Raw genomic sequence first — 25,430 nt, forward strand, 5'->3', positions numbered from 1 at the left:
GCAGGGCTCAGTTAAGAAAATTGCACATTATTGCACTTGCATCCTAACTTACTATATACACACAGTATTAGGCCCCTTTCACACGGGCGAGTATTCCGCGCGGATGCAATGCGTGAGTTGAACGCATTGCACCCGCACTGAATCCCGACCCATTCATTTCTATGGGGCTGTTCAAATGAGAGGTGATTTTCACGCATCACTTGTGCGTTGCGTGAAAATCGCAGCATGCTCTATATTGTGCGTTTTTCACGTAACGCAGGCCCCATAGAAATAAATAGGGTTGCGTGAAAATCGTGGTCCATCACATGATCCATCACCATGGTAAAAGATCATGTGATGGATCATGTAATGACCGGAGTGACGTCACCACAGGTCCTGTTACTGCACACAGCTAAGATAAAGACAGAGGGAGATGCCAGCTGTGCGATCAAGTGGATTAAGGTGAGTTAAATTATTTATTTTTATTTTTTAACCCCTCCAGCCCTATTGTACTATGCATTCTGTATTCAGAATGCTATTATTTTCCCTTATAACCATGTTGTAAGGAAAAATAATACAATCTACAGAACACCGATCCCAAGCAGAAGTTCGGGTTTGGGTACCAAACATGCGCGATTTTTCTCACGCGAGTGCAAAACGCATTACAATGTAGAAAAATCGTGCGTGTTCCCGCAACGCACCCACACATTTTCCCGCAACGCCCGTGTGAAAGAGGCCTTATAGTGTATCCCACATATTGTAAACTCTTTGAATAATATGTAAATTAAAATAAAAGCTGTTACCTGTGATTAAATCACCCTTTTTCGGTTTGGCCCAGTCTAAAATGACAAAGGAGTGGCAACCTTCAACTGCCACAACAGTGATATTGTAAGATATGTTTTGAGGTGGTAGAAGTCCCTCTTTCATTTCTTTAGGTAACAGATCGGCCAGGTTCTCCACTTCGAAGTGTTCCAGAGCATCAGTAAGGGAGCATGGAGTATTTGGGTCCTTACTTATATATGATACGTATGGAGCTAGGAATAAGGAAACGGTGCGAAACATATTCATTAAGGTATCAAAGGTCTAAACATAATCATGAAAGATCTAAACATAACATTCGGCTCCTGGGCTCTGATACAAAACTTCAAATAGAGGCCCCCAAGTTTCACATTCATACTGCTGGTGTCCTCGCATAGGGCAGTTGGTCAACTGCACCCTCTATACCTACGCCCCTGCTGCTACATTGTAAATGTCTTCAAATGATGGTTTGTTAAAATGTTGACTATAAAAAATAGCACCTCAGGTATAATAAAGACAATTAACATGCATAGTCAACACAAGAAATTGTAATAAACACGTCATGAATAGTAATAGATTTCTTCCTGTAATAGGAGATAGGTTATTGGTGTTGAGCCATTTAGCTTTGTAATTCCCTTCAGCTGCTAAACAAGAAGAAAACAACATGTACAGGAAGCTTCACATGGCTTGACACATTTTTCAAAATCATACATTTTAAATAAAGAGTATACTAGAAGCATGCAAAATAACTTATAATGTATGTCTAGTCTAATCCCAGTAAAGTACCTACCAGTAAATCGTTTCTTGCCTGTTGCATCATATTCAGATACCAAATTGTCATCAAATGACCTCATTTCTGGTTCCTTTATAATAATTGGAGGCCGTGTTGTTGTCTGTATTGGACGACGTGTAGTTTCAATAAACTCATAATCTAAAAATAACAATATTACAGTTTGCCTATGAGCTTGTTTTAAAGGCTATGCACAATGTTGACATAGGAAAACATGATTTTACGTCTGCTAGAGGTTACCTTGAATTAAAAAAAAAAGTTTCACTAAGTTTCAGTCTGTAATTATCATTTTTATACCCTCGATATGACAACCTGCTCTCATTTTCTTATGTGTGTCCCTCCAAGTAATGCAGTATATACTGGATGTCAGGTTGTGTTTTTAGGAAGCTACTGGCTTCACTAGCTTGCAGCTTCATTTTTGTTCTGATTTCCCCTTCTACAGCTCAGTAGGGATCTCTTCTTCCTTGTGCTAACAGATGCTGTTGCTGAGTAGTGTGTAGAGTATTGAGTTCTGTCGTCCCAATCTACGCTGTGCTACAGTACAGCTTGTGTGATTTGCTCCCCTACCCTGAAGACTTCTCCCTCACTACACTCTAACATTCTCCCTGCGGCTACCTCTAAGGCTTAGTTCACACGAACGTGTGTGATCTGTGGCCGTATTGCAGCCCGGGCCGCAATACACGGCCACATTTCCGTGTGCATTCTGCATCACGGATGCGTACCCATTCACTTCAATGGGTCCAAAAATCCGGAATCGCGGAACGGCCGCACGGGACGGGACCCCTCGGAAGCACTACGGAGTGCATCCGTGGGGTTACGTCCCGTACCTCCGTTCCGCAAAAAGATAGAACATGTCCTATCTTTTAGCGGAACAGGCGGATCGCGGACCCATTAAAGTGAATGGGTCCGTGATCCGATGCGGCTGACCTACGGCCAGCGATCGTGCATTGCGGCCCACTATTTGCGGGCCGCAGCACGAGCACGGGTCACACACGTTCGTGTGAACTCGGCCTAGGGCCTCATGCACATTTTTTCACGGACCGCAAAACGGGGTTCCGTTGTTCCGTGATCCGTTTCCGTTTTTTCTTCCGTGTGTCTTCCTTGATTTTTGGAGGATCACCAGACCAGAAAAGTGAAAAAAAAATCTAAGTCAAGTTTGCCTTGAAAATGATAGGAAAAAAACGGACACGGATCACGGACGCGGATGACAATCTTGTGTGCCTCCGTGTTTTTCACGGACCCATTGACTTGAATGGGTCCGCGAACCGTTGTCCGTCAAAAAAATAGGACAGGTCATATTTTTTTGACGGACAGGAAACACAGATCACGGACACGGATGACAAGCGGTGCATTTTCCGAGTTTTCAACTGACCCATTAAAAGTCAATGGGTCCGCAGAAAATCATGGAAAACGGAACAACGGACACGGATGCACACAACGGTCGTGTGCATGAGGCCTAACATTGATAGAAGGGATAGACAACAAACAGAGCTGATCCAGTCGGAAGCAGCAGGGCAGCCAACTACATGAAGGATTCACACAAACTCTAGAACCATGAAATAAAAACGAACTAATTTGTTGCATTATCTGAAATATCAAACCAAGTGAAATCATCCTTAAAGGTTAACATCTACTTTGGTGAAACTACCATATTAAGACTAATACTATATTTCATGTAAACTAGTTGCAAGCAGGCAAAACATACAAACTATTGAGGGGCATCACCACTATTGTTTCCATCTGTGTTTGTGTCTTCTGGGCCTTGTGCTTCACTCCTGGATACTGCTACTCCCAGGGGTCGAGTGGAGGGGGAACGCATGGGAACGGCGTTCCTGCACTTTTTTCATGGCAGGAACGCCGTTCCCTTTCAGCCTCAAGCCAGGAGAACACGGCTGAATCAGATTCACAGGGGGAGACGGAGCGCACTGTGCAGGGCAGGTTAAGGGAGGAGGGGCGGCTTCTGTTGAGAGGAAGCTGTCTGTGCGGTGCCGCCCCCTAATGACATCATCTCCTTCACTACAAGATCATTTAGAATGTCTTTTAGAAAAGTTTGTCCTGGGATTCGAACTCACGACCTCCACACATCAGAGCAAGGCATTTACCCTCACAGCCATGAAAGCTGTCTAGGTAGTTGCTTAAAAAAAAAAAAATAAAAATATAAGACTTCTACTTATACCTAGTGTACTGATACCTAGTGTACAACCATACACATGACAGCTGCCCCAACACACCCAGCTCTGCTACATCCATACACAGTGGGCAAAGTTACCTACAGTAGAAGTCTTATATATTTTTTTTTTAAGTAACAAGCTAGACAGCTTTCATAGCTGTGAGGGCATATGCCTTGCTTCTGCTGTGTAGAGCTCAAGAGATCGAATCCCAGGACAAACTTTTCTAAAAGTGTTATTTTTTTTTTTTTTTTTTTTTTTTGCCCGCAGCGACACAAATTACAGCATGCTAGATTTTCTGTGCTTTTTTATTTTTTGGAGGGGGGGGGGGGGGGTTGCAGTGGATCTTGGGTGAGTTCCCACACTTTTTTTCCCAGGACTTGACCCCTGGCTACTCCACTGTTATGAACCTAATTATGTTACTCCACTTTTACATACTTTTCTCTGCTGAGACTTCTCTGGATTCTGCTGGATTGCCTGGTTTTCTTCCTCATAGAGTTCTATAAAACTTCTTAGAACTCTAAACCTATTCATCTTTCCCATTGTAAACATAAACTTTGGCATTTTCATTTTTATTCAGTGAATAATATACGTTTTAGATTTAGTTTTGGTTTTACCCTATATAGAACAAATGTTCCATAAAATAGTCCTCCAACATGATGTATGGTCAAAAATATTTACCTTGATCAAGGTCAAAGAATGACACCTTTTCTGCAGCTTCAGTTGTAACAATTAGGTCTTGGCCAGAGTAGCTATCTGTTAAAACAATTAACAGTAAATGAGATATCAGAATTATTCATCCACTGAAGACAGTATCAAATAGTCCAAGCACTTTAAACCCACAGGAAGGGTGTCTTAATTTTTTTAGATTACTAATCTTAAAGGGTTTCTACCACCAGAAATACTGTTATGTAGCTGACTGATATAGCGATGTGCTAATGTCAGCACTACATAACAGTATGTTTTTTACCTTTCTCCCTGCAGCCGTTTGGGTAAAAAAAGCACTTTTCTAATATGCTAATGAGCCTCTAGGTGCTATGTGGGCGTAAAATCAGCACCTAGAGGCTCCGTCCACTCACCCTTTATCCCGCCCAGGCCCTCTGTTCTGCCCACCCTGCTCCTCTTGATTGATGGCACGGTCCGCTGCATCGCTGGCAGAAATCCCACGCCTGCGCCGTTCACTTCTGTATTCGGCGCAGGCGCAGTGAGTGAAGGCCACTCTCCTGATGCCGGCTTCCTCACTGTGACGTAGTCGGTGCAGGCGCAAGTAAGGAATCCGGCACCAGGAGCGCATCATTCACTCACTGCGCCTGCGCCGAATACAGAAGTGAACAGCGCAGGCGCGGGATTTCGCCAGAGATGCGGCGGACCGTGCCATCAATCAAGAGGAGCGGGGCGAGCAGAACAGAGGGCCTGGGCAGGATAAAGGGTGAGTGGACGGAGCCTCTAGGTGCTGATTTTACGCCCACATAGCACCTAGAGGCTCATTAGCATATTATAAAAGTGCTTTTTTTACCAAAACGGCTGCAGAGAGAAAGGTAAAAAACATACTGTTATGTAGTGCTGACATTAGCACATCGCTATATCAGTCAGCTACATAACAGTATTTCTGGTGGTAGAAACCCTTTAAGCAAAAAAACCTAATGAAGGAGATTGATAAAGACTGGCGTACCCCATCCAAGTCTTGATCCCCTGTGTGCTGGAGTGAGATGTGCCTAATTTATTAAGAGGCAGATGCCTCTGAATAAATAAGGTGCATCTCTGGCACTCTGGGCACCACTCTAGCTGGTGTAGACCAGAGCTATAATTTAAAGTAAGTCTGATTTTCAGCAGAGGCAAATTAAGTGTGCGTTAGTCTATTTATGTGAAAAAAGAAGGATGGATCCAGCTTCCCATAAAAACTTTGTCAAGCCGGGTTCAGGCTTTTATGCGTGCCTCCCAATATGTATACAGGTGAGCGCTGCAGTTGTTTCTCTTCTCTATCCGTTAGTCTATTTATGAACAAGTCTATCTGATGGATTTATTGAGCAAAAGTTTGTGTTCTCTTTTCTCACATACACAGGGAAGGAATTGTATTGGTCTTGGTGGTTATATGACTGGTCATATGATTGCCAGGATTCGCACAGTGACGTGATGACCTCATCATGCTGGCCGGCATAGTGACGTCATACTGTGTCACATCGCGAGATTTTGTGCGGCATCTTCAATCAAGATAGCCTTTTCGCATGCAAATGGTTAAGGTGAGTATATTTTTGTTTGTTTGTTTTTACCTCTAAAAATTGATTTGTTACCACGAAGTACGAGGAAATTCGTCTTTGCAGCGAATCAAATTTTTCATGAAATTTGGATTGGAGTCAATTCATTTGACTTTGATTCGCTTAACACTAATTATAGTGTAAGAAAATAAAATAAAAATAATAAGAATGCTCATAAAGTACCTCAATGACCCTTTCTGAGATTCTTGGGACAAAGTTAAAAAAAAAATACACAAAAGATGACCCACTCCCCAAAGAAATTCTCCACCCAAGTCACTGAAACAACACTAGCTAAAATTGGATTATGCCAATTAGGGATTTATTATATTATTTTTTTTTTGCAGACAATGAAAAACACAAATAAACCTATGAACAAATACAAAAGATTAACTATACTGTATATAATATATACTGTATATAATCTCTATTCTATTTCAGGTACCTTCTGTGTAGCAGTCTGGCTTGTCACCATCTCCCATAATCATATTTCCTTCTTCATCATATTGTGCAAAAGAACCTGGTGCGCAGGTAGGATTAACTGGTTCTTCAGTAGTCAGTTCAATAGTAGTTGGTTCAGGTGTAGTAGTAGTAGTAGTAGTAGTAGTAGTAGTAGTTGGAGGAAGGGTTGTTGTAGTTGTTGTTCTTGGAGTCGTTGTCATCCTTGTGGTGGTAGGTCTGGTTGTTCTTGCCACTTCAAGACCCCTAAGAGGTCTCCCTCCAAGGCTCAGAACTGGTCTGTCTTGAGCACTTGCCACTGGCTTACTGAATCTTCCATGCCCAAATAGTGGTAATCCATCAGGGCTGACAACAGGGGTACCATTTAAATCTGTCAAGGAGCAATGTTATTAATTTTAAAATAGTACATACATGTTAATAAATTACAATTTTTGAGGTTCCTTGCATGCATGGCATGTTGAATCCAGAATATACCAATAATAGTTCGTCCATCTCCTCCCAACTTTATGCGAAGGGGCTTTCCTTGGGAGTCCTGAAGATATCGTCCTTCAGTGTTCAGAATCACTCCTCGGTTTAAATCTACAACCTGAAATGAAAATGCATGAACATAAAATATAAAAAAAACTAAAAGAATATAAATTATGTATCATCTGAAATAGTTTTATTACCACTTAAATGTATTTTTTCCATAGTTTTTTTCAATATAAACATATAAAGCACCCAATACATTCAGTTTGGTTTTAATAAAGCTTTTATTGGACCGGATCTTAAAATAATTACTCACTGCAATAGTGCACCAAAGATATCACTATAATAGTCATAAGTTTGACTTTAAGAAGGATTTCATAAAATACAGTAAAATGCACAGGACTTGAAAAAAAATTTGAACTGTACAAAATGAACATGATCATTCATTCATAGAAATTCATAAAAGATAATAATTAGATAATAACCTTTAGAAATCTTGGAAAGGTTTTGGACAAACACGAAAACAAGGAGGTCCCATTTGTCTTTTTCCCTGAAACATGATAACTCCCAAAGAGGCCTGCAACATAGCCTACCTAACCCAACATTCACTTAAAGCGACCTTCCGGTTCAAGATAAAAAAAATTCACATTAACTGGGGAACAAAAAGAACAATTACATGGCTCCCTCATTTTCATCTTTTTGACACAGATCCAGTAATTAACAGGCTCCTCTTCCACCATCAAAGATGGCTGTACAACTTCTCAGATGGCCTGATACACACTGTGAATTTGGTATTCCTAGACAGTTCCTGCTGCCCTTGGATTGGTCAGCACCTCTCACGTGAATAGTGCTGGCAAATCCAATGGCTGGACAAGTGGGAAGTGTCTTGGGCTACTGATGAACAGTAAAGATGAGTGAACCATGACTGCTATTACTCGGATGGCAGACAAACCCGAATCTTTGACACATTACGCCATATTAGTGCACATGTCAGCAGGAAAATAGCACTACAGAGGAAGAAGAAGGGTGCTCACATGACCCTTCTGTGCTGTGCTGTGAATAAGGGTATCTTACAGTGTCTGTCATAAAAACATTCATAGTGAAAAAACAATCAAGCTTGTATTCTACTGCTAGGAGAATTAAGGGAAAGGTTAGAATTACAAAGAAGAAGAAGAATTGTGTGTTGAATACGAACAAGCATGGAAGCTGTCAGCATCCGTATACATCAATAATTGAGAATAAAATATTAGGGCTAAAAGACATTTATAATGTACACACACACGCACACAGTTTTGTTTTGTTTTTTTGTTTTTTTTTTTTGGGGGGGGGGGGGTAATTATAATTAATCCAGACAGGTGATCAGTTCAGCAATACACAGGCTAGGGGAGCAATTTACCTGTGAGTGTTAACATGAAATTCAGCATCAGGCCTGCCCCTTAATCATCCGTTTTCATTTATTTTATATCCACACGGTTGGAATTTTATTTTTGGGGATTGTTCAATTTAATTAGACCAGAACATAGGTACACTAATACCCGGTTAGGGCAGCAAATTACCTGTGAGAGTTAATATAATTTTGAGCGTCAGGCCTTGTCCGTTTCCATTTATTCTGGGTTTTTTTTGTTAGTTTTTTTGGATGGGGGTCAACTTAATTAATAGAGCATATAGGTGTCACGGTAAGGAGTGGGGGAAACCTCCACCGTAAAATGTCAGGTATAAAGAGGAAGCAGCTAGGCTGGGATAAGGGATCAGGTCACCTCCTAAAGCGTCCCTAATCCTCACCCTAACTCCTCACCGTATAAGCGGACCTGGATGGTAGGACGGCTCATACCCAGGATACCTTTGGCCCTGGGTCGCCCTGATAATCCCTTTCATAGGAGCAGGGGAGAGATGACCTGTTCTTCCAAGACATCAAAGAACAGGAGTATCTTTGGCCTTGTAGCAAAGAAAAGTAGGACACTGTATACAGTAACAAAATTGGAAGGTAAGTACACAGAAACACACTTACCTGCCGCAGCCACCATTACTAGAACCCGTGCACAAGTACAGGAGCCCACACACCAAACAGGACACCGTACCAACAACAGCCACACACAGGTATCCAGCACACCAGATGCTGCCTCGACCTCATGCCGCAAGATACATGGCAGTCCCAGGCAGCGCTGCATACAGGCTTTTGGTTCACCCCTTCAGGAAACCAGCCCCCTTCCGGAGGTGACCTGCTCCCTTATCCCGGCCTAGCTGCTTCCCCTTTATACCTGACATTGTACGATGGGGTGTTTCCCCCACTCCTTACCGTGACAGTATGTCCCACTAGGTGGCCCTCAAGGACTGGGCAGACATAACACCCTGGACTGGAGCAGACTCCAGCACCAACGACGGCTGGAGTACTCCAGCCAGGGAGCCACAGGTAATAAAACTAAAATGACCACACCCAGCCAGAGAGTTAACCCTTCCAGCATCAGACAGAGGAGGAACCAGGAGAAGGGCAGCAAAGAACACACATGCAGACAACAACGCATTGCCCCTATCAACCGGCAAAGGTGTCATAGCGTACAACACTGAAGCTGTCACAATAGGTGATCAGCACAGAAATATACAGGCTAGTGCAACAATTTACATGTGAGTATTAATGTAATATTAAGGTTCAGGCCTCAATCGTCTGTTTTCATTTATTCTATTTCCACACGGTTGGAAAGTTATTTTTTTGGGGATTGTTTAATTTAATGAAATCAGCATATAGGTAATCAGTACACCAATGCACAGGCTACGGCAGCTATTTACCTGTGAGTGTTAAAGTGAAATTTAACATCAGACCTCCATTGTCCGTTTCTGTTTATTCTATATCAGTTGTTGTAATTTTTTTTTTTTTTCAGGGGTCAATTTAATTTATCCAGGATATAGTTGATAAGTAGAGATGAACGAATTTTAAAAAAATTCTATTTGGCCAATTCGCTGAACTTCGACAAGAAATTTGATTCGTTCTGAATTAATTCATCATGAATCATGATAAATCAGGTATACCCAGGCCACTCTGCCTAATCATATTCATCCCACTTGGGGGCCCAATCTCAGTATGAAGGCTTGGAAGTTAAACTGCAGGGAGAGTGTATCACCTTATGCATTACGTTGTAGTGCACCCACATTCATAATTAATCCGTTCTGTAGGTACTGTGCCGTCAGTATTTCAGGCAGGTGTAATTTTTCACCATGTACATCACTGCAAAGTGCAACAAGATTCATAGCTAATCAGCTAATAAGCACAAAGAAAAGCATACAGCATTCTTCGGTAAAGCAAAAAACTGGTGCGGGCCCCTGCAGGAGCTGTGTACAAATGGCTCCTTAGAGAAACAAAATAAAGAAATGGAGTCAGTACCGATAAAGTAGTGGATAAAAAACCTGCATCTTTTAATGCATTATGTGGCAATCCAAAAACATGCTTTTCTTTTTATCACCGTGGACTTAACCATGCAGTGCCCATTGACAGAGTGCAGAGGGCGGCAGCAGCAGTGGCAGTAGCAGTGACAATAGTGGCCCCATGACAGAGTGGGGAGGGCAGCAGCAGCAGTGGTACTAACAGTGACAAAAGTGGCCCCATAACAGAGTGGAGATGGGGGGCAAAAGCAGTGGCAGCAACAGGGACAATAGTTTTCTCATGACAGAGTGGGGAGAGGGGACAACTGCAGTGGCAGTAAGGCTGTGTTCACACCACTGTTTATTTTTCTGTTTTTCTGATCCATCAGAAGAACAGAAAACTGATAAAATAAAGAAAAACAATCCTGTATTTTGAGCATCCATAAAGCCTCTTTCAGATGGTCAGTATTTGGTCAGTATTTTGCATCACTATTTGATTAGTAATTGTAAGCCAAAACCAGGAGTGGGTCCAAAACAGAGATACAATGTAATAGAAATGTTTGCATCTCATCTGTCTTTAGGACCCACTCCTGCTTTTGGCTTGCAAATGCTGATCGATTACTGACCAAAAACTGACCATGTGAAAGAGGCCTTACAGATACTCAAAAAACAGTAATATTTTTTTTTTTTCTGTTCTTCAGACGGATCAGAACACAAAAATAAACGGTGATGTCAACTCTGACAAACAGGGACAATAGTGCCCATATAAGAGAGTGGGGATGGGAGCCAACAACAGTGGCAGTAACAGAAACAATAATGGCCCCATACAAGAGTGGGGATAGGGGCCAAAAGCAGTCGCAGTAACAGTAACAATAGTGTCCCCATGACAGAGTGGGGATGGAGGCCAACAGCAGTGGCGGTAACAGGGAAAGTAGTAGCCTCATTATAGCGTAGGAAGGGGGGGCAGCAGCCGTGGCATACAGCACAAGATGGTGGCAGATCACAGTAGTAGCAGAACCCAACAACAGCAGTGTGATAGTAAGGCCCAGTGGCATGCATATCCTTTTAAAAATGTACATATCAGTAGGTCAAGAAGCCCCATTGTAGGAATGGCAGTAGAGGCAGCAGGCAGATGGCATCAGAAGGTTGGCAGCATCAGAATAGTGGCAGCAGTACATAGCCAGAAGTAATGGCCCATTTTGCAGAATATTCTGGGGTTGCAGCACACTACAGTATGACAATTAGTGGCAGAATGATCTATTCTATTGCATTGTGTTTGGAAATCCTGGTTGATCCATGTCTGATTCAACTTTATAAAGGTTAGTCTCTCAACATTTTGGGCAGAAAGGTGAGTTCTCTTAGGGGTAGCTATGCCCACTACTGTTTGGGCAGGAAATCATACCAATGGCAAACTTGGACAGTTGAGGCCACACTTCAAGTTTGCATGCCCAGTAGTCCAGGGGATCTTGGATCATGGATGACAGGGTGCAGTCCAAGTATACCATCACCTGCTGGTTGAGATTCTGCTGTCCCGTTGCTGCTGGGTGGTTTCTTCAGTAGGCACTGCATATGGAGACGGTGCAGCTCTTGAACCCCCCCCTTCCCCCCCCAAACACACACACACACACACTAGTCATGGCAGTGGAGCGTGAGCACAGAGGGTTCCCCCAGTAAGACTTTCCTGAGGATGGGCAATGGCTCTTGTAGGCAGTGACTAACCAACTACACAGCATGTCTCTATAGTAATCAATGTTTGCATCTCTCTCAGAAGGTCTAAAAAATGCTCTAATTTTTGACCAGTAGCAAGAGTCTAACAATGTGGATAGCCAGTGGTCATTCCTCTTCCGAATCCTGACAATGCGGCTATCACTACACAAACATGACAGCATGCATCTGGTCTTTTGCGCCTGTCTCCATCTCCACTGCATACTGCCACAGTCTGTCGGGGTCATCTTTGTCTTGGCCCTCCAGCTCCTTATGCTCCTCTCCTGTCGCTTTGGCAGATAAACCACCTAGTTGTGTATAAATAAAGTGGCCTCCTCAAAGGGCCTGAGCAAATGGCATGTGTCACGCATGAGCTGCCACTAACATGGAGGTTACACCAGGGAGTAAACCTGTCCGTCTCCAGCTTTAACAAATCATTGACTTCCTTTCTCTGCTCGTACAGGCGGTTGAACATATTTAGAGCGGAGTTCCAACAGGTGGAAACATCACATATCAGGCAATGTTGGGTTAGAGCATTTTTCCTTTGAAACTCAAGGAGAGCATAATTTGCATGGTAACAGTGTCTGAAGCGCATGCACAGTTTTCTGGACATTTTTAATAGTTCTTGCAGTTAAGTGGAAGACTTCAGGAACCAGGTGACAACAAGATCGAAGACGTGTGCCATGCAGGGAGCATGGGTCAGCCCTTCCTGATGCAGCACAGACAAAATGTTCTTCCCATTATCAGTAGCCATGGTTCCTTTCTCCAGTTGGAGAGGAGACAGCTAGTGTTCGATTTCTTCATTGATGATGGCGAGCAGCTTCTCCCCGATGTGGCTCAGTTTGCCAAGGCTGACCAGGTGCAAAACCACATGACAACGCCTAGCTTTGCATAGGTAATATGATGTAAGACCGCTTTAAACTGTGCCTAGTGGGGAGGTGAGGACAAGGTGGAGGATGAGAAGGCAGAGGAGGACATTCAGTGGCGGATTATAATTGGGGCGTTTGGGTCGGTAGCCCCGGGCCCGGCATCGCTGGGGGGCCCAACGACCCAAACGCCCACAAACTACGGCGGGGCACGGGAGCGCATAGTTCCCGGCCCCGCCGCCGATCACCGCCATAGGCTTCAGGCCTAGCAGGGGAAATTACTTTATGGGGGCGGTGTGGGGGAAATTACTTTATGGGGGCGGTGTGGGGGAAATTACTTTATGGGGGCGGTGTGGGGGAAATTACTTTATGGGGGCGGTGTGGGGGAAATTATTATATGGGGGCAGTGTGGGGGAAATTATTATATGGGGGCAGTGTGGGGGAAATTATTATATGGGGCAGTGTGGGGGAAATTACTATTTGGGGCAGTGTGGAAGAAATTACTGTATGGAGCAGTGTGGGGGAAATTACTATTTGAGGGCAGTGTGGTGGAAATTACTATTTGGGGGCAGTGTGGGGGAAATTACTTTATGGGGGCAGTGTGGGGGAAATTACTTTATGGGGGCGGTGTGGGGGAAATTACTTTATGGGGGTGGTGTGGGGGAAATTACTTTATGGGGCGGTGTGGGGGAAATTACTTTATGGGGCGGTGTGGGGGAAATTACTTTATGGGGGCGGTGTGGAGGAAATTACTATTTGGGGCAGTGTGGAGGAAATTACTATATGGGAGGCAGTGTGGAAGAAACTACTATATGGGGGCAGTGTGGGGGAAATTACTATTTGGGGGCAGTGTGGGGGAAATTACTTTATGGGGGCAGTGTGGGGGAAATTACTTTATGGGGCGGTGTGGGGGAAATTACTTTATGGGGGCGGTGTGGAGGAAATTACTATTTGGGGCAGTGTGGAGGAAATTACTATATGGGAGGCAGTGTTGAAGAAACTACTATATGGGGGCAGTGTGGGGTAAATTACTATTTGGGGGCAGTGTGGGGGAAATTACTATATGGGGGCAGTGTGGGGGAAATTACTATATGGGGGAAGTGTGGGGGAAATTACTATTTGGGGGCAGTGTGGGGGAAATTACTATGTGGGGGCAGTGTGGAGGAAATTACTATGTGGGGGCAAACTACTATATGTCCCAGTGAGCGTCGCAGCCTCTTTGCTCGTTACCAAGCACCGCGCTGTCCATTTGATAGCCCTGTGCTCGGTATTACAGCTCAGCCGCAATCACTCAGATGAGACAGAGCTGCACCTAGACCATGTGAACGATGTCATATTGCCTAGGAAGAGACGTTGGCGCTTACGAAGCACCGCAGCCTCTTCATATAGAAAAAAAACCTAAAACTAAAATGGAGGAGAGGGGGGGGAGGGGGGCCCGAATTGGGTAGACAGCCCCGGGCCTATCATGCACTTAATCCGCCCCTGAGGACATTGGCACAAATTTCACGATTACAACGCGGAGACAGCATTGCCATCACCTGGCCAAGTTGCTGGTGTGGCTGGCTGGAACGACATTTACTGAGTGGGCTGTGAACACCATATATTGACCTTGACCATAGTTACAACTCCATACTTCAGCATTGAGAGGCCCAAGGACTGGCCCCAATTTGGCCAGGTGCACATTCAGCTTCTGCGCCGTTGGATGAGTGCACGCACACTGTTATCCTTTTGCAATCACCTCGGTGATTGATTGCTGTCGAACCAAGTGACAAGGTGTAGGGGGAGGAGCATCAGAAGCAATAGATGACATTAAAGTCGAAGGGAAGGACTGATAGCTTCCTTCTGCTGACATCGTCAAGCCCTGACTGTTGGAGAGGGTGTGCGGGCCGGTGGGAGATCCAGTGGTTTCCGCATCAGGCTGAAACACTAAATGAGTGGCACGGTTTTCCCACGCCACTTCATGGTGATGCTCCATGTGTTAACGCAGGGCCGCCGTGCGAACATTAGCACCCTGGCGACTTGGTGAAAAATTCCCACAATGTCAAGTATGGAATTTTCCCCCCACCACTGCATGATGCCTGCCTCTGCTTTTATGAACCTGTGCACTGCTAGTGTGTTCCTGACAGGTAGTCTCCCGAGTAGCAGATGGTGTACCCCTCCAGCATTTGGCTGCATATTTCTGCCTGCTGTCTCATGGGCATGCTTCCACCCTGCTATTTCATGGCACACTTCCACCCTGCTGTCTCACGGGCACTCTGCCACCCTCGCCCCTGATGATGACGATGCCCTCCCTTCACTCGGCTCCCAGGTGTGATCGGCTACATCAGGCATGGCCAACCTGTGGCTCTCCAGCTGTTGTAAAACTACAACTCCCACCATGCCCTGCTGTAAGCTGATAGCTGTAGGTAGTCTGGGCATGCTGGGAGTTGTAGTTTTGCAACAGCTGGAGAGCCTCAGGTTGGCCATCCCTGGGCTACATCATCATCTACATCTGCTTGGTCATCACTTATGTCACCCTTGCCTCTCTCTAGCACACATCCCTGACCTCACGCAACATGTGCTTCCACCCGACTGTCATCATCGGTAGTTGCATGCCTAGAGAAGTCTGCAGCGGAGTAGAGCCAGCGGCATACATTACTTGGCTAGCAGAAGGAGCAGCAAAAGCAAGAGGCAGGTTTAGGACAGGTGAGGGCACAGAGGAAGTTCCTGGGCCATGCCAACTTAAAATGGTGCCAGAGGAACCCACTGATTCCTGGCTGTGTGTATCTGTTGTCACTTGAGATAATGTTGAAAAGCAAGTCAACCATTCCAGTACAGCTGGATTCTTGGTCAAAATACAACCGCTGGATAACAAGGGCAGCTCTGGCCTGTTGCTGTGGCTTCTACCAGCCCCTTCTTCTTTTGCTGCTAGTTGTGCCAGCTACAGCAATATTTTTGCCACTGTCTGTTCCTTTGGAGGTCCCAGACAACTATTGGCCATAATGTACAGTAAATGCATCAGTAGTGTAACTAAGAATGTGGCATTAGTTGAATAAGATGCACATGGCAATATATTAGACCGCCCTTTAATACTTTTAATACTGAGGCACAGTAAGTCTACTGTATCTATAAAGTAATGGATTAACTATGAATGTGGTAGCAGTTGAACAAGATGCACGTGGCGATATATTAGACTGCTCTTTAATACTAAGTGTAATGACCGGTGTCACGCACAGGGAGGAAAACAGGGAAAGCCCTGCCTAAGGGAGAGGGAAAGGTGGTGACCCCTAACTCACCTTGCGGCTGGCACCTGACTGCCCTGACGTCCCTAGACGGGTTCCTCACCCGTGCGGCGATCACGTGCCTAAACCCTGGCTTTCCCTGAAATGAGCCCTAGATAGTGAACGGGCCGGTGGGATCGCTAGTCCTCACCACTGCACTAAGAGGGAAACACCAGGGAGAGGACAGACAAACACAGACAAACACAAACACCCATGTGGACGACAACAACTGTCCACAAAGGTCCAACAGGGATCCGGAGGGTAGCGTTCTGAATCAACAGTCAGAGAACGCAGCAACACAGCTCCAGTGGGTCAGGATAGATGTCCAGGCAGGAAGCTCTATCTCTGGCAACCAGAGAAGTGTGAGAGAGGAATATAAGGAGGTTTGGGAGTGCTGGACAAGGAACAGCTGAGGAGAAGGAGCTACGGATCCCTGAGTGAGCCAAAAGGGTTTGCAAAGCAAACCCAGAAAGCTACCATAAGGAAAACAGCCCTATCTTAAATAGAGCGTGCAGCCAACCGCTGCGACTTCCTGACCCTGGGTATAACGGAGTCAGGCGTGGTTCTCGATACCCTCGTGACAGTACCCCCCTCTCTACGAGGGGCCTCCGGACACTCAGGACCAGGTCTCTCAGGATGAGAGGCATGAAAAACCCGAACTAACCTGTCGGCGTTTACCTCAGACGCAGGAACCCACATTCTTTCCTCGGGACTGTAACCTCTCCAATGCACCAGATATTGAAGAGAGCGGCGGACCCGACGAGAATTAACAATTTTGGATATCTGAAATTCTAGATTACCATCCACGACAACAGGAGGGGGTGGCAGCGGTGATGGTTCTAGAGGTGGAACATATTTTTTGAGTAACGACTTATGAAAATCATTATGAATTTTAAAAGTCTGAGGTAACTCCAGGCGAAAAGCCACGGGGTTGATGATGGCTACAATTTTGTAAGGGCCAATAAACCTAGGACCCAGTTTCCAAGAGGGAACCTTCAATTTAATATTCCTAGTAGACAACCACACATAGTCATTCACTCCTAGGTCCGGACCTGGCGACCGTCTCTTATCAGCCATGCATTTGTATTTACCTCCCATATTTTTCAAGTTAGCTTGCACCTTCTGCCATACCGATGAAAGAGATGACGAAAAACGTTCCTCTTCGGGAACCCCAGAAGACCCCCCCCTCTTTGAAAGTACAGAATTGGGGATGAAAACCATATGCACCAAGAAATGGTGACTTGCCAGTGGATTCCTGACGACGATTATTTATGGCAAACTCAGCTAACGGTAAATATGATGACCACAACTCTTGGTTTTCAGACACAAAACATCTTAGATATGTCTCAAGGTTTTGGTTGGTTCGCTCAGTCTGTCCATTCGACTGAGGATGGAAAGCTGAGGAAAAGGACAAGTGTACCCCCAAACGGGAACAAAAAGCTTTCCAAAATTTAGAAATAAACTGGGTACCCCGATCCGAAACAACATCGGAGGGGACCCCGTGAAGCTTCACGATTTCACTGACGAATACCTGAGCAAGAGTCTTAGCATTAGGTAGTGCGGGTAACGCAATGAAGTGTACCATTTTGCTAAACCTGTCCACTACTACCAAAATCACTGTTTTACCCGCAGACAAAGGTAAGTCAGTGATAAAATCCATTGACAGATGTGTCCACGGTCTATTGGGAATGACGAGTGGTAATAGAGACCTTGCAGGACGTGTATGTGAAACTTTTGCGCGCGCACAGGTAGAACAAGAAGACACAAAATCCAATACATCCTGACGCAACCTTGGCCACCAAAAACGACGAGACAATAGCTCCAAGGTTGCTTTACTACCCGGGTGCCCAGCAAGTGCCGAATTATGATGTTCCTTTAATAATTCGAAACGTAGGTTCAACGGTACAAACAATTTCTCTGAGGGGCAAGAGACCGGGGCGTCCCCCTGGGCCTCTAACACCTTCCCCTCCAAAACAGAGTGTACCGCAGAGACAACCACTCCTCTTTGTAGAATGGGCACCGGATCACTCACATTACCCCCTCCAGGGAAACAACGAGATAGTGCATCAGCCTTGGTGTTCTTTGCCCCAGGACGATAGGTATTAACAAAGTTAAACCTGGTAAAAAATAGCGACCACCTAGCCTGTCTAGGGGTGAGACGCTTAGCTGATTCGAGGTACAGGAGATTTTTGTGGTCCGTAATCACAGTGACGGGGTGGACTGCCCCCTCTAAGAAGTGGCGCCACTCCTCAAACGCAAGTTTAATAGCTAATAGTTCCCTATTGCCAATATCGTAGTTCTTTTCTGCTGCAGATAGTTTTTTCGAAAAGAAAGCACAAGGACGCCATTTGCCAGGAGACGGACCCTGAGACAGCACCGCCCCCACTCCCACCTCTGACGCATCGACTTCAACAATAAAAGGCTGAGAGACATCAGGTTGGACTAGTACAGGTGCTGAGGTAAACCTCTCTTTTAGAGAGGAAAAAGCAACTTTAGCGGCGTCAGACCATTTAGAAAAATCAGTCCCCTTCCTAGTCATGTCAGTAAGCGGTTTTACAATAAGTGAATAATTTTTAATGAATTTCCTATAGAAATTCGCGAAGCCCAAGAACCGTTGTAGTGCTTTGAGGTTCTCAGGAAGATCCCAATCTAAAATTGCCTGGACCTTCCTAGGATCCATACGGAAACCTGAAGCAGATAAAAAATAACCCAGGAATTGTATTTCCTGAACGGCGAAGACACATTTTTCAATCTTAGCATATAATTCATTCGTCCGTAGGACCTGCAGTACTTGTCTGACATGCTCCTCATGTGTTCTCAGATCAGACGAATAAATTAAAATATCATCTAGGTATATTACCACAAACCTGCCGATTAGATGACTAAAAATGTCATTAACGAAATGTTGAAAGACGGCAGGAGCATTGGTCAGACCGAAAGGCATAACTAGATTTTCATAATGCCCCTCAGGGGTGTTAAACGCTGTCTTCCACTCATCCCCCTCCTTAATACGAATCAGATTGTAGGCCCCCCTAAGATCAAGTTTGGAGAACCACCTAGCACCCGCAATCTGATTAAACAGGTCAGGAATGAGAGGAAGAGGGTATGGGTCTCAGATGGTTATCCGATTTAATTCGCGAAAATCTAAGCAAGGACGCAGGCCCCCATCTTTCTTTTTAACGAAGAAAAACCCTGCAGCCACGGGTGAAGAAGAGGGCCTGATGTGTCCCTTAGCCAAGCTCTCGGAGATATAATCTTTCATGGCTTGTCTCTCTGGACCCGAAAGATTATATAACCTGGTCTTGGGTAATTTTGCGCCGGGAATAAGGTTAACCGGGCAATCATAAGGACGATGAGGTGGTAACTTCTGACAACCCTTTTCAGAAAAAACATCCTCAAAATCCGAAATAAATGTAGGTAGGGTAGTTATGGAGGCAACTAAGCAATTGCTATTTAAGCAATTTTCTCTGCACTGCTCACTCCACTCCAATATCTCCCTGGCCTGCCAATCCACTACTGGATTGTGCGCTACCAACCAGGGAAGACCCAGCACCACCGGAGTGGGAAGCCCCTCCAGAACAATGTAATGACCGGTGTCACGCACAGGGAGGAAAACAGGGAAAGCCCTGCCTAAGGGAGAGGGAAAGGTGGTGACCCCTAACTCACCTTGCGGCTGGCACCTGACTGCCCTGACGTCCCTAGACGGGTTCCTCACCTGTGCGGCGATCACGTGCCTAAACCCTGGCTTTCCCTGAAATGAGCCCTAGCTAGTGAACGGGCCGGTGGGATCGCTAGTCCTCACCACTGCACTAAGAGGGAAACACCAGGGAGAGGACAGACAAACACAGACAAACACAAACACCCATGTGGACGACAACAACTGTCCACAAAGGTCCAACAGGGATCCGGAGGGTAGCGTTCTGAATCAACAGTCAGAGAACGCAGCAACACAGCTCCAGTGGGTCAGGATAGATGTCCAGGCAGGAAGCTCTATCTCTGGCAACCAGAGAAGTGTGAGAGAGGAATATAAGGAGGTTTGGGAGTGCTGGACAAGGAACAGCTGAGGAGAAGGAGCTACGGATCCCTGAGTGAGCCAAAAGGGTTTGCAAAGCAAACCCAGAAAGCTACCATAAGGAAAACAGCCCTATCTTAAATAGAGCGTGCAGCCAACCGCTGCGACTTCCTGACCCTGGGTATAACGGAGTCAGGCGTGGTTCTCGATACCCTCGTGACACTAAGGCACAGTAATTCTATCTATAAAGTAACAGATTAACTGTGAATGTGGCAGCAGTTGAACCAGATGCACGCAGCAATATATTAGACTGCCCTCCAATACTGGGACAAAGTAAGTATATCTATAAAGTAACGGATTAACTATGAATGTGGCAGCAGTTGAACCAGATGCACGTGGCGATATATTAGACTTCTCTTTAATACTGAGGCACAGTAATTCTATCTATAAAGTAACAGATTAACTGTGAATGCGGCAGCAGTTGAACCAGATGCACGCAGCAATATATTAGACTGCCCTCCAATACTGGGACAAAGTAAATATATCTATAAAGTAACGGATTAACTATGAATGTGGCAGCAGTTGAACCAGATGCTTGTGGCAATATATTAGACTGCTCTTTAATATTGACGCACAGTAAGTATATCAGTAAAATAACAGATTAACTATCAATGTTGAACTAGATTCACGCGGCGATTACACTCAAACGGCAGTCTTCCTATCCACCCCTATTATCCCCTTGCGCTGTCCCTGTACTCTCCCTGCACTCTCATTCTCCAATATTATTTTTAAAACTATTTTCAGCAACACTGTCCCTAGCACATGACTGCTTGCCAGGTCTCTCCATATGCTCAGCTCACAGTGAAATGATGGAGATTGCTCTGGATTAAGGTTTTATAGGGCCATCACATCATAGGGGGGCGGCTAACAGCGGATTAGCTGGCTGCACGGCATTATGGGTGATCTTGCGTTCCCGGGCCTCCTTACTTTCACTGTGTAACATGTGCAGCCGCCATTTTAGAAAAAAAAGTTTTGTTACTACAAAGCACAAATAAAATTGAATGTGTGGCAAATCAAATTTTTCCTAAACCTTCATATTCAATTTCACTTCGGATGTTTCGATTCACTCAACACTAGTGATCAGTGTAGCATTGAACAGGCTAGGGTAGCAATTTACAGTATTTTTCGACCCATAAGACGCACTTATTCTCCCCCAAAAGTGGGGGGAAAGTGCCTCTGTGTCTTATGGGGCGAATGCTGGCAATTTACATTGCAGTCTGCGATGCTGCAGCATCGCAGACTGCAATGTATTAGTGAGGAGGGAGGAGGGACTGTAGTAGGCGGGGAGAGCGGCGGGGCCATGCAGGCACTGTACTCTGGCCCTGCAGCTCAGTATGTACTGTATACCGGTAGTAGTGTTAATCATCAGATCTAAACTAAATAATGATGCGCTCCCCCTGCTCTCCATGTGTACCATACTTACATGTCACGCTCCTGTAGTAAGCACTAGCAGCTAGCAGACAGGCCGGGTGGCCGTAACTCACTGAGGTCACGTGCCTGCTCCGCCTACTTTATGAATGAAGTAGGCGGAGCAGGCACGTGACCTCAGTGAGTTACGGCCTCCTGGCCTGCCTGCTAGCTGCTAGTGCTTTCTACAGGAGCGTGACGTGTGTCCCGGTAAGTACATGGGGAGCAGGGGGAGCGCATCATTATTCAGTTTAGATCTGATGATTAACACTACGTATAATACAGTACATACTGAGCTGCGGGGCCAGAGTACAGTGCCCCGCCGCTCTCCCCACCTACTACAGTTCTTCCCTAGGAATCTGTGAATGGAATAATGATGGGGGGGCGTCTGTGGATGGCATTATGGTGGGGGGGATCTGTGGATGGGACTGTTATGGGGGGATCTGTGGATGACACATATAGCAGTGTCATCCACAGATCCACCATCCCATAACAGTGCCATCCACAGATCCCCCCATCATAATGCCATCCACAGATCCCCCCCACCATCATAATGCCATCCACAGATCCCCCCACCATCATAATGCCATCCACAGACCCCCCCATCATAATGCCATCTACAGCTCCCCCATAACAGTGCCATCCACAGATCTCCCCATAACAGTGCCATCCACAGATCCCCCACATAACAGTGCCATCCACAGATCCCCCCCATAACAGTGCCATCCACAAATCCCCCACCAAATAACAGTGCGTAATCCACAGATCCCCCATAATAGTGTCATGCACAGACCGCCATTAGTTCAAACCCACCAAAAGCACACCTTTTGGTAAAAAAAATTTTTTCTTATTTTCCTCCTCAAAAAATACAGTACCTGTGAGTTTTAATGTGACATTGAGCATCAGGCCTGGCCCATAATCTTCTGTTTTTGTTTATTTTATATTCACGCGGTTGGATTTTTTATTTTTTTTTTGGGGGGGAGTGTTTTGTATTTAACGAAACCTGAATATATACATAATTACTTCACAAGTAGTGAACAACATTATCTGAGAGGCCCAAAAATGTCAGGGCTATAGAAGGGTTCCAAACAAAAGACCTAGAACTAGAATGTGGGTAGTAGCAGCACCAGCTATCTAGACAGAAGCAGTAGTAGAGTAAGCCGCAGTTGTCCCTGCTGGCTTTGGAAAAGTGCAACATTATTGTTGAGGAGAAAGAGGCTGAGACTGTGGATTGGATGGCTCACTCCTCTCAGTCACAGCAGGATGATGTGGAGGTGACTTTTGAGTCCAACACTGTTCCTTGGAACCAGAAGTCACAGCGTTCCTCCTTCTCCTCCTTCTTGCAGCTACAAAGAAGGCTTTCAGTGGAGCCCTCTCAGTCTTCACTGCACTTTCCTAGATGGGCACCTTCATTTTTCCTAAGAACTGGCAATAAAACCTAACCATGCCCTACAGCAGATAGTCAAGATAGTCTCCCTTTTGATGACTTGTGTGAGAACCATAACAATTTGGGCTGCCCTGAGGAGGAGGTTGGGTAGTATCTTGGAACCTTATGCATACCTGTGTTGATGATGGTGGTAACAGTGGTGGTGTGGTGATTGGGGTGCTGAGCAGGAGGCAATATTAGTGGAGAAGGGCAGTGGCAGCAGCAATAAAGAGAAGAGGCCACATACAGTGGATATAAAAAGTCTACACACCGCTGTTAAAATGTCAGGTTTCTGTGATGTAAAAAAATGAGACAAAGATAAATCATTTCAGAACTTTTTCCACCTTTAATGTGACCTATAAACTGTACCACTCGATTGAAAAAATAAACTGAAATCTTTTAGGCAGAGGGAAGAAAACTAAAAAAAATAAAAAATAATGTGGTTGCTTATAACTGGGGATGTAGCTGTGTTCAGAATTAAGCAATCACATTTAAAATTATGTTAAATAGGAGTCAGCATACACCTGCCATAATTTAAAGTGCCTCTGATTAACCCCAAATAAAGTTCAGCTGCTCTAGTTGGACTTTCCTGAAATTTTCTTAGTCGCATCCCACAGCAAAAGCTGTGGTCTACAGAGAACTTCAACAGTGACATTACCAAGAACTTGACGTCCCTCCAAAATTGATGAAAAGAAAACTGGTCTGGTGAAAATAGCCAGAGCCTAGGCAACAGTAGCTACACAAGTGATCAGTTGCAGCTAAAGTACATCAAGCAGCAAACATCCCACTGGCTGTCATTCCTCTGACTCCAACTGGGCAAGGTGGTCAGCAACAATAGGCCTCCATGAACCTTGGAGGAAATAACACATGCTCCCTGCATGGCCTTATTAAAAAATGCACTGGCTTGTGCAAGGTGCTGGCAATGTCCAGGAGACTGTACCTCTTTTCAGTCTTTCTCACATGGTGAGGAACGCTCTCCTGGGCTTGCAGCCTCTGCAGTGGACTGCAGCTACACTGCTTAATCCGCGATGTTCCAACTCGCTGGAATTCAACATTGCACATTGTACGAGCAGCTGAAAGCCGTGAACAATTTTATCATGCACCAGACCGCCTCAGCAGGGAGCATGTTTTGTTTCCAGGTTGGGCAGTGGCAGCTCATTCCGTTCAGACTCACTGGACTTTGTGTGGCTGTCATGGCCCATAACAGGTAGGAACTAGTGTTAGGGACCACTCATGGAGGCGACCTTGACGTGGTGAGTGGCTTATTACGCTTTGGCCAAAATGTACACCAATGCCTCATTTAACATCCAGCATAGAGGCAGGGCAGAGTGCTGGTTGCAGAGTGCGATTGCATTTGTGTTTTTTCCGTTCAGACTTCAGTTGTCCCTTATACTCCTCATATGTATTTTTGAAGAGACACTGACGCTCATGCAACAGATGGCGACAAAGAAACAGGTGGCGACAAAGAAAGAAAAACAGCTAATGGTGGAGGAGAAGGAGGTGCTGCCACTTGAGAAATAAAAAGAGGAGTCAGAGATGGAGGAGAAAGAGGATGATGATGATGACGGTGACACTGACCACGACACCCAATTTGTGTCAGTAGGGGGCAGAAGTAGAAAGAACTAGCTCCTTGTGGACGCTGGCCAGAATGGCGACCCGTAGACTTGCTTGCTTACGCAATGATAGGTTTGGTGACATCAAGCAGTCTGATGATTACTGGAGAGCCATGCTTTTAGACCCCAGCTATTAAATCTAAATGAGGGAATTTTTCCCCTCACACAAAGGAAGGACAAATTACTTTCTTACCAGCCATTTCAGTCTCCTTAACATGATGGAACAGTTTTCCCTGTATTGTCACAGGCTGAGGTCAGCCAGCAGGCCAACAATTCCCGTCTAAATGCCCACGTTTAGGCCTAACTAAACTCTGGCAAGTCTCTGGTGCATATCCTGTTCCCTGAACCCATGGATTGCTGAGCAGGCAGACTGGGACAGTGGCCTGAACTGTCACAGCACGCTCTCATTCTTCTTTATTGCCCAACCTCCAGTGTAATTTGGGAGAGGGATTTTAGTTCTGCGAGGGGTGTGGTGACATCCAAACGGACCAAGATGTCCCCCTCCCATGTCTAAAACATCACTTTTGTCAAAAAGAACCAACCCTGGATTAGGCTACTTTCACACTAGCGTTTTTGCTGGATCCAGCAGGGTTCAGCAAAAACGCTTCCATTGCTGATAATACAACCATCTGCATCCGTTATGAACGGATCAGGTTGTATTATCTTTAACATACCCAAGACGGATCCATCATTAACTCCATTAAAAGTCAATGGGGGATGGATCAATTTTCTATTGTGTCAGATTGTGTACCCATTGACTTGCATTGTGGGTCATGACAAATCAGTTTTTCTCCGCATCCCATGATGCAAAGCA

At 45.2% G+C, this 25,430-nt stretch overlaps 1 protein-coding gene across 1 annotated transcript in view; it reads right to left on the bottom strand.

Moving 5' to 3' along the window:
- Positions 1–25,430, bottom strand: part of FNDC1 (fibronectin type III domain containing 1) — a 188,311-nt gene that overhangs the window by 35,492 nt on the left and 127,389 nt on the right. The window contains exons 10-14 of the mRNA XM_044290429.1: positions 6,921–7,032; positions 6,433–6,816; positions 4,417–4,491; positions 1,568–1,708; positions 783–1,013 (exon numbers count right to left, since the gene is read on the bottom strand). Coding sequence (XP_044146364.1) covers positions 783–1,013; positions 1,568–1,708; positions 4,417–4,491; positions 6,433–6,816; positions 6,921–7,032 — 943 coding nt within the window. The remainder of the gene's footprint in view (positions 1–782; positions 1,014–1,567; positions 1,709–4,416; positions 4,492–6,432; positions 6,817–6,920; positions 7,033–25,430) is intronic.

This window comes from Bufo gargarizans, chromosome 4 (genome assembly GCF_014858855.1).
Source record: "Bufo gargarizans isolate SCDJY-AF-19 chromosome 4, ASM1485885v1, whole genome shotgun sequence".
NCBI lineage: Eukaryota > Metazoa > Chordata > Amphibia > Anura > Bufonidae > Bufo > Bufo gargarizans.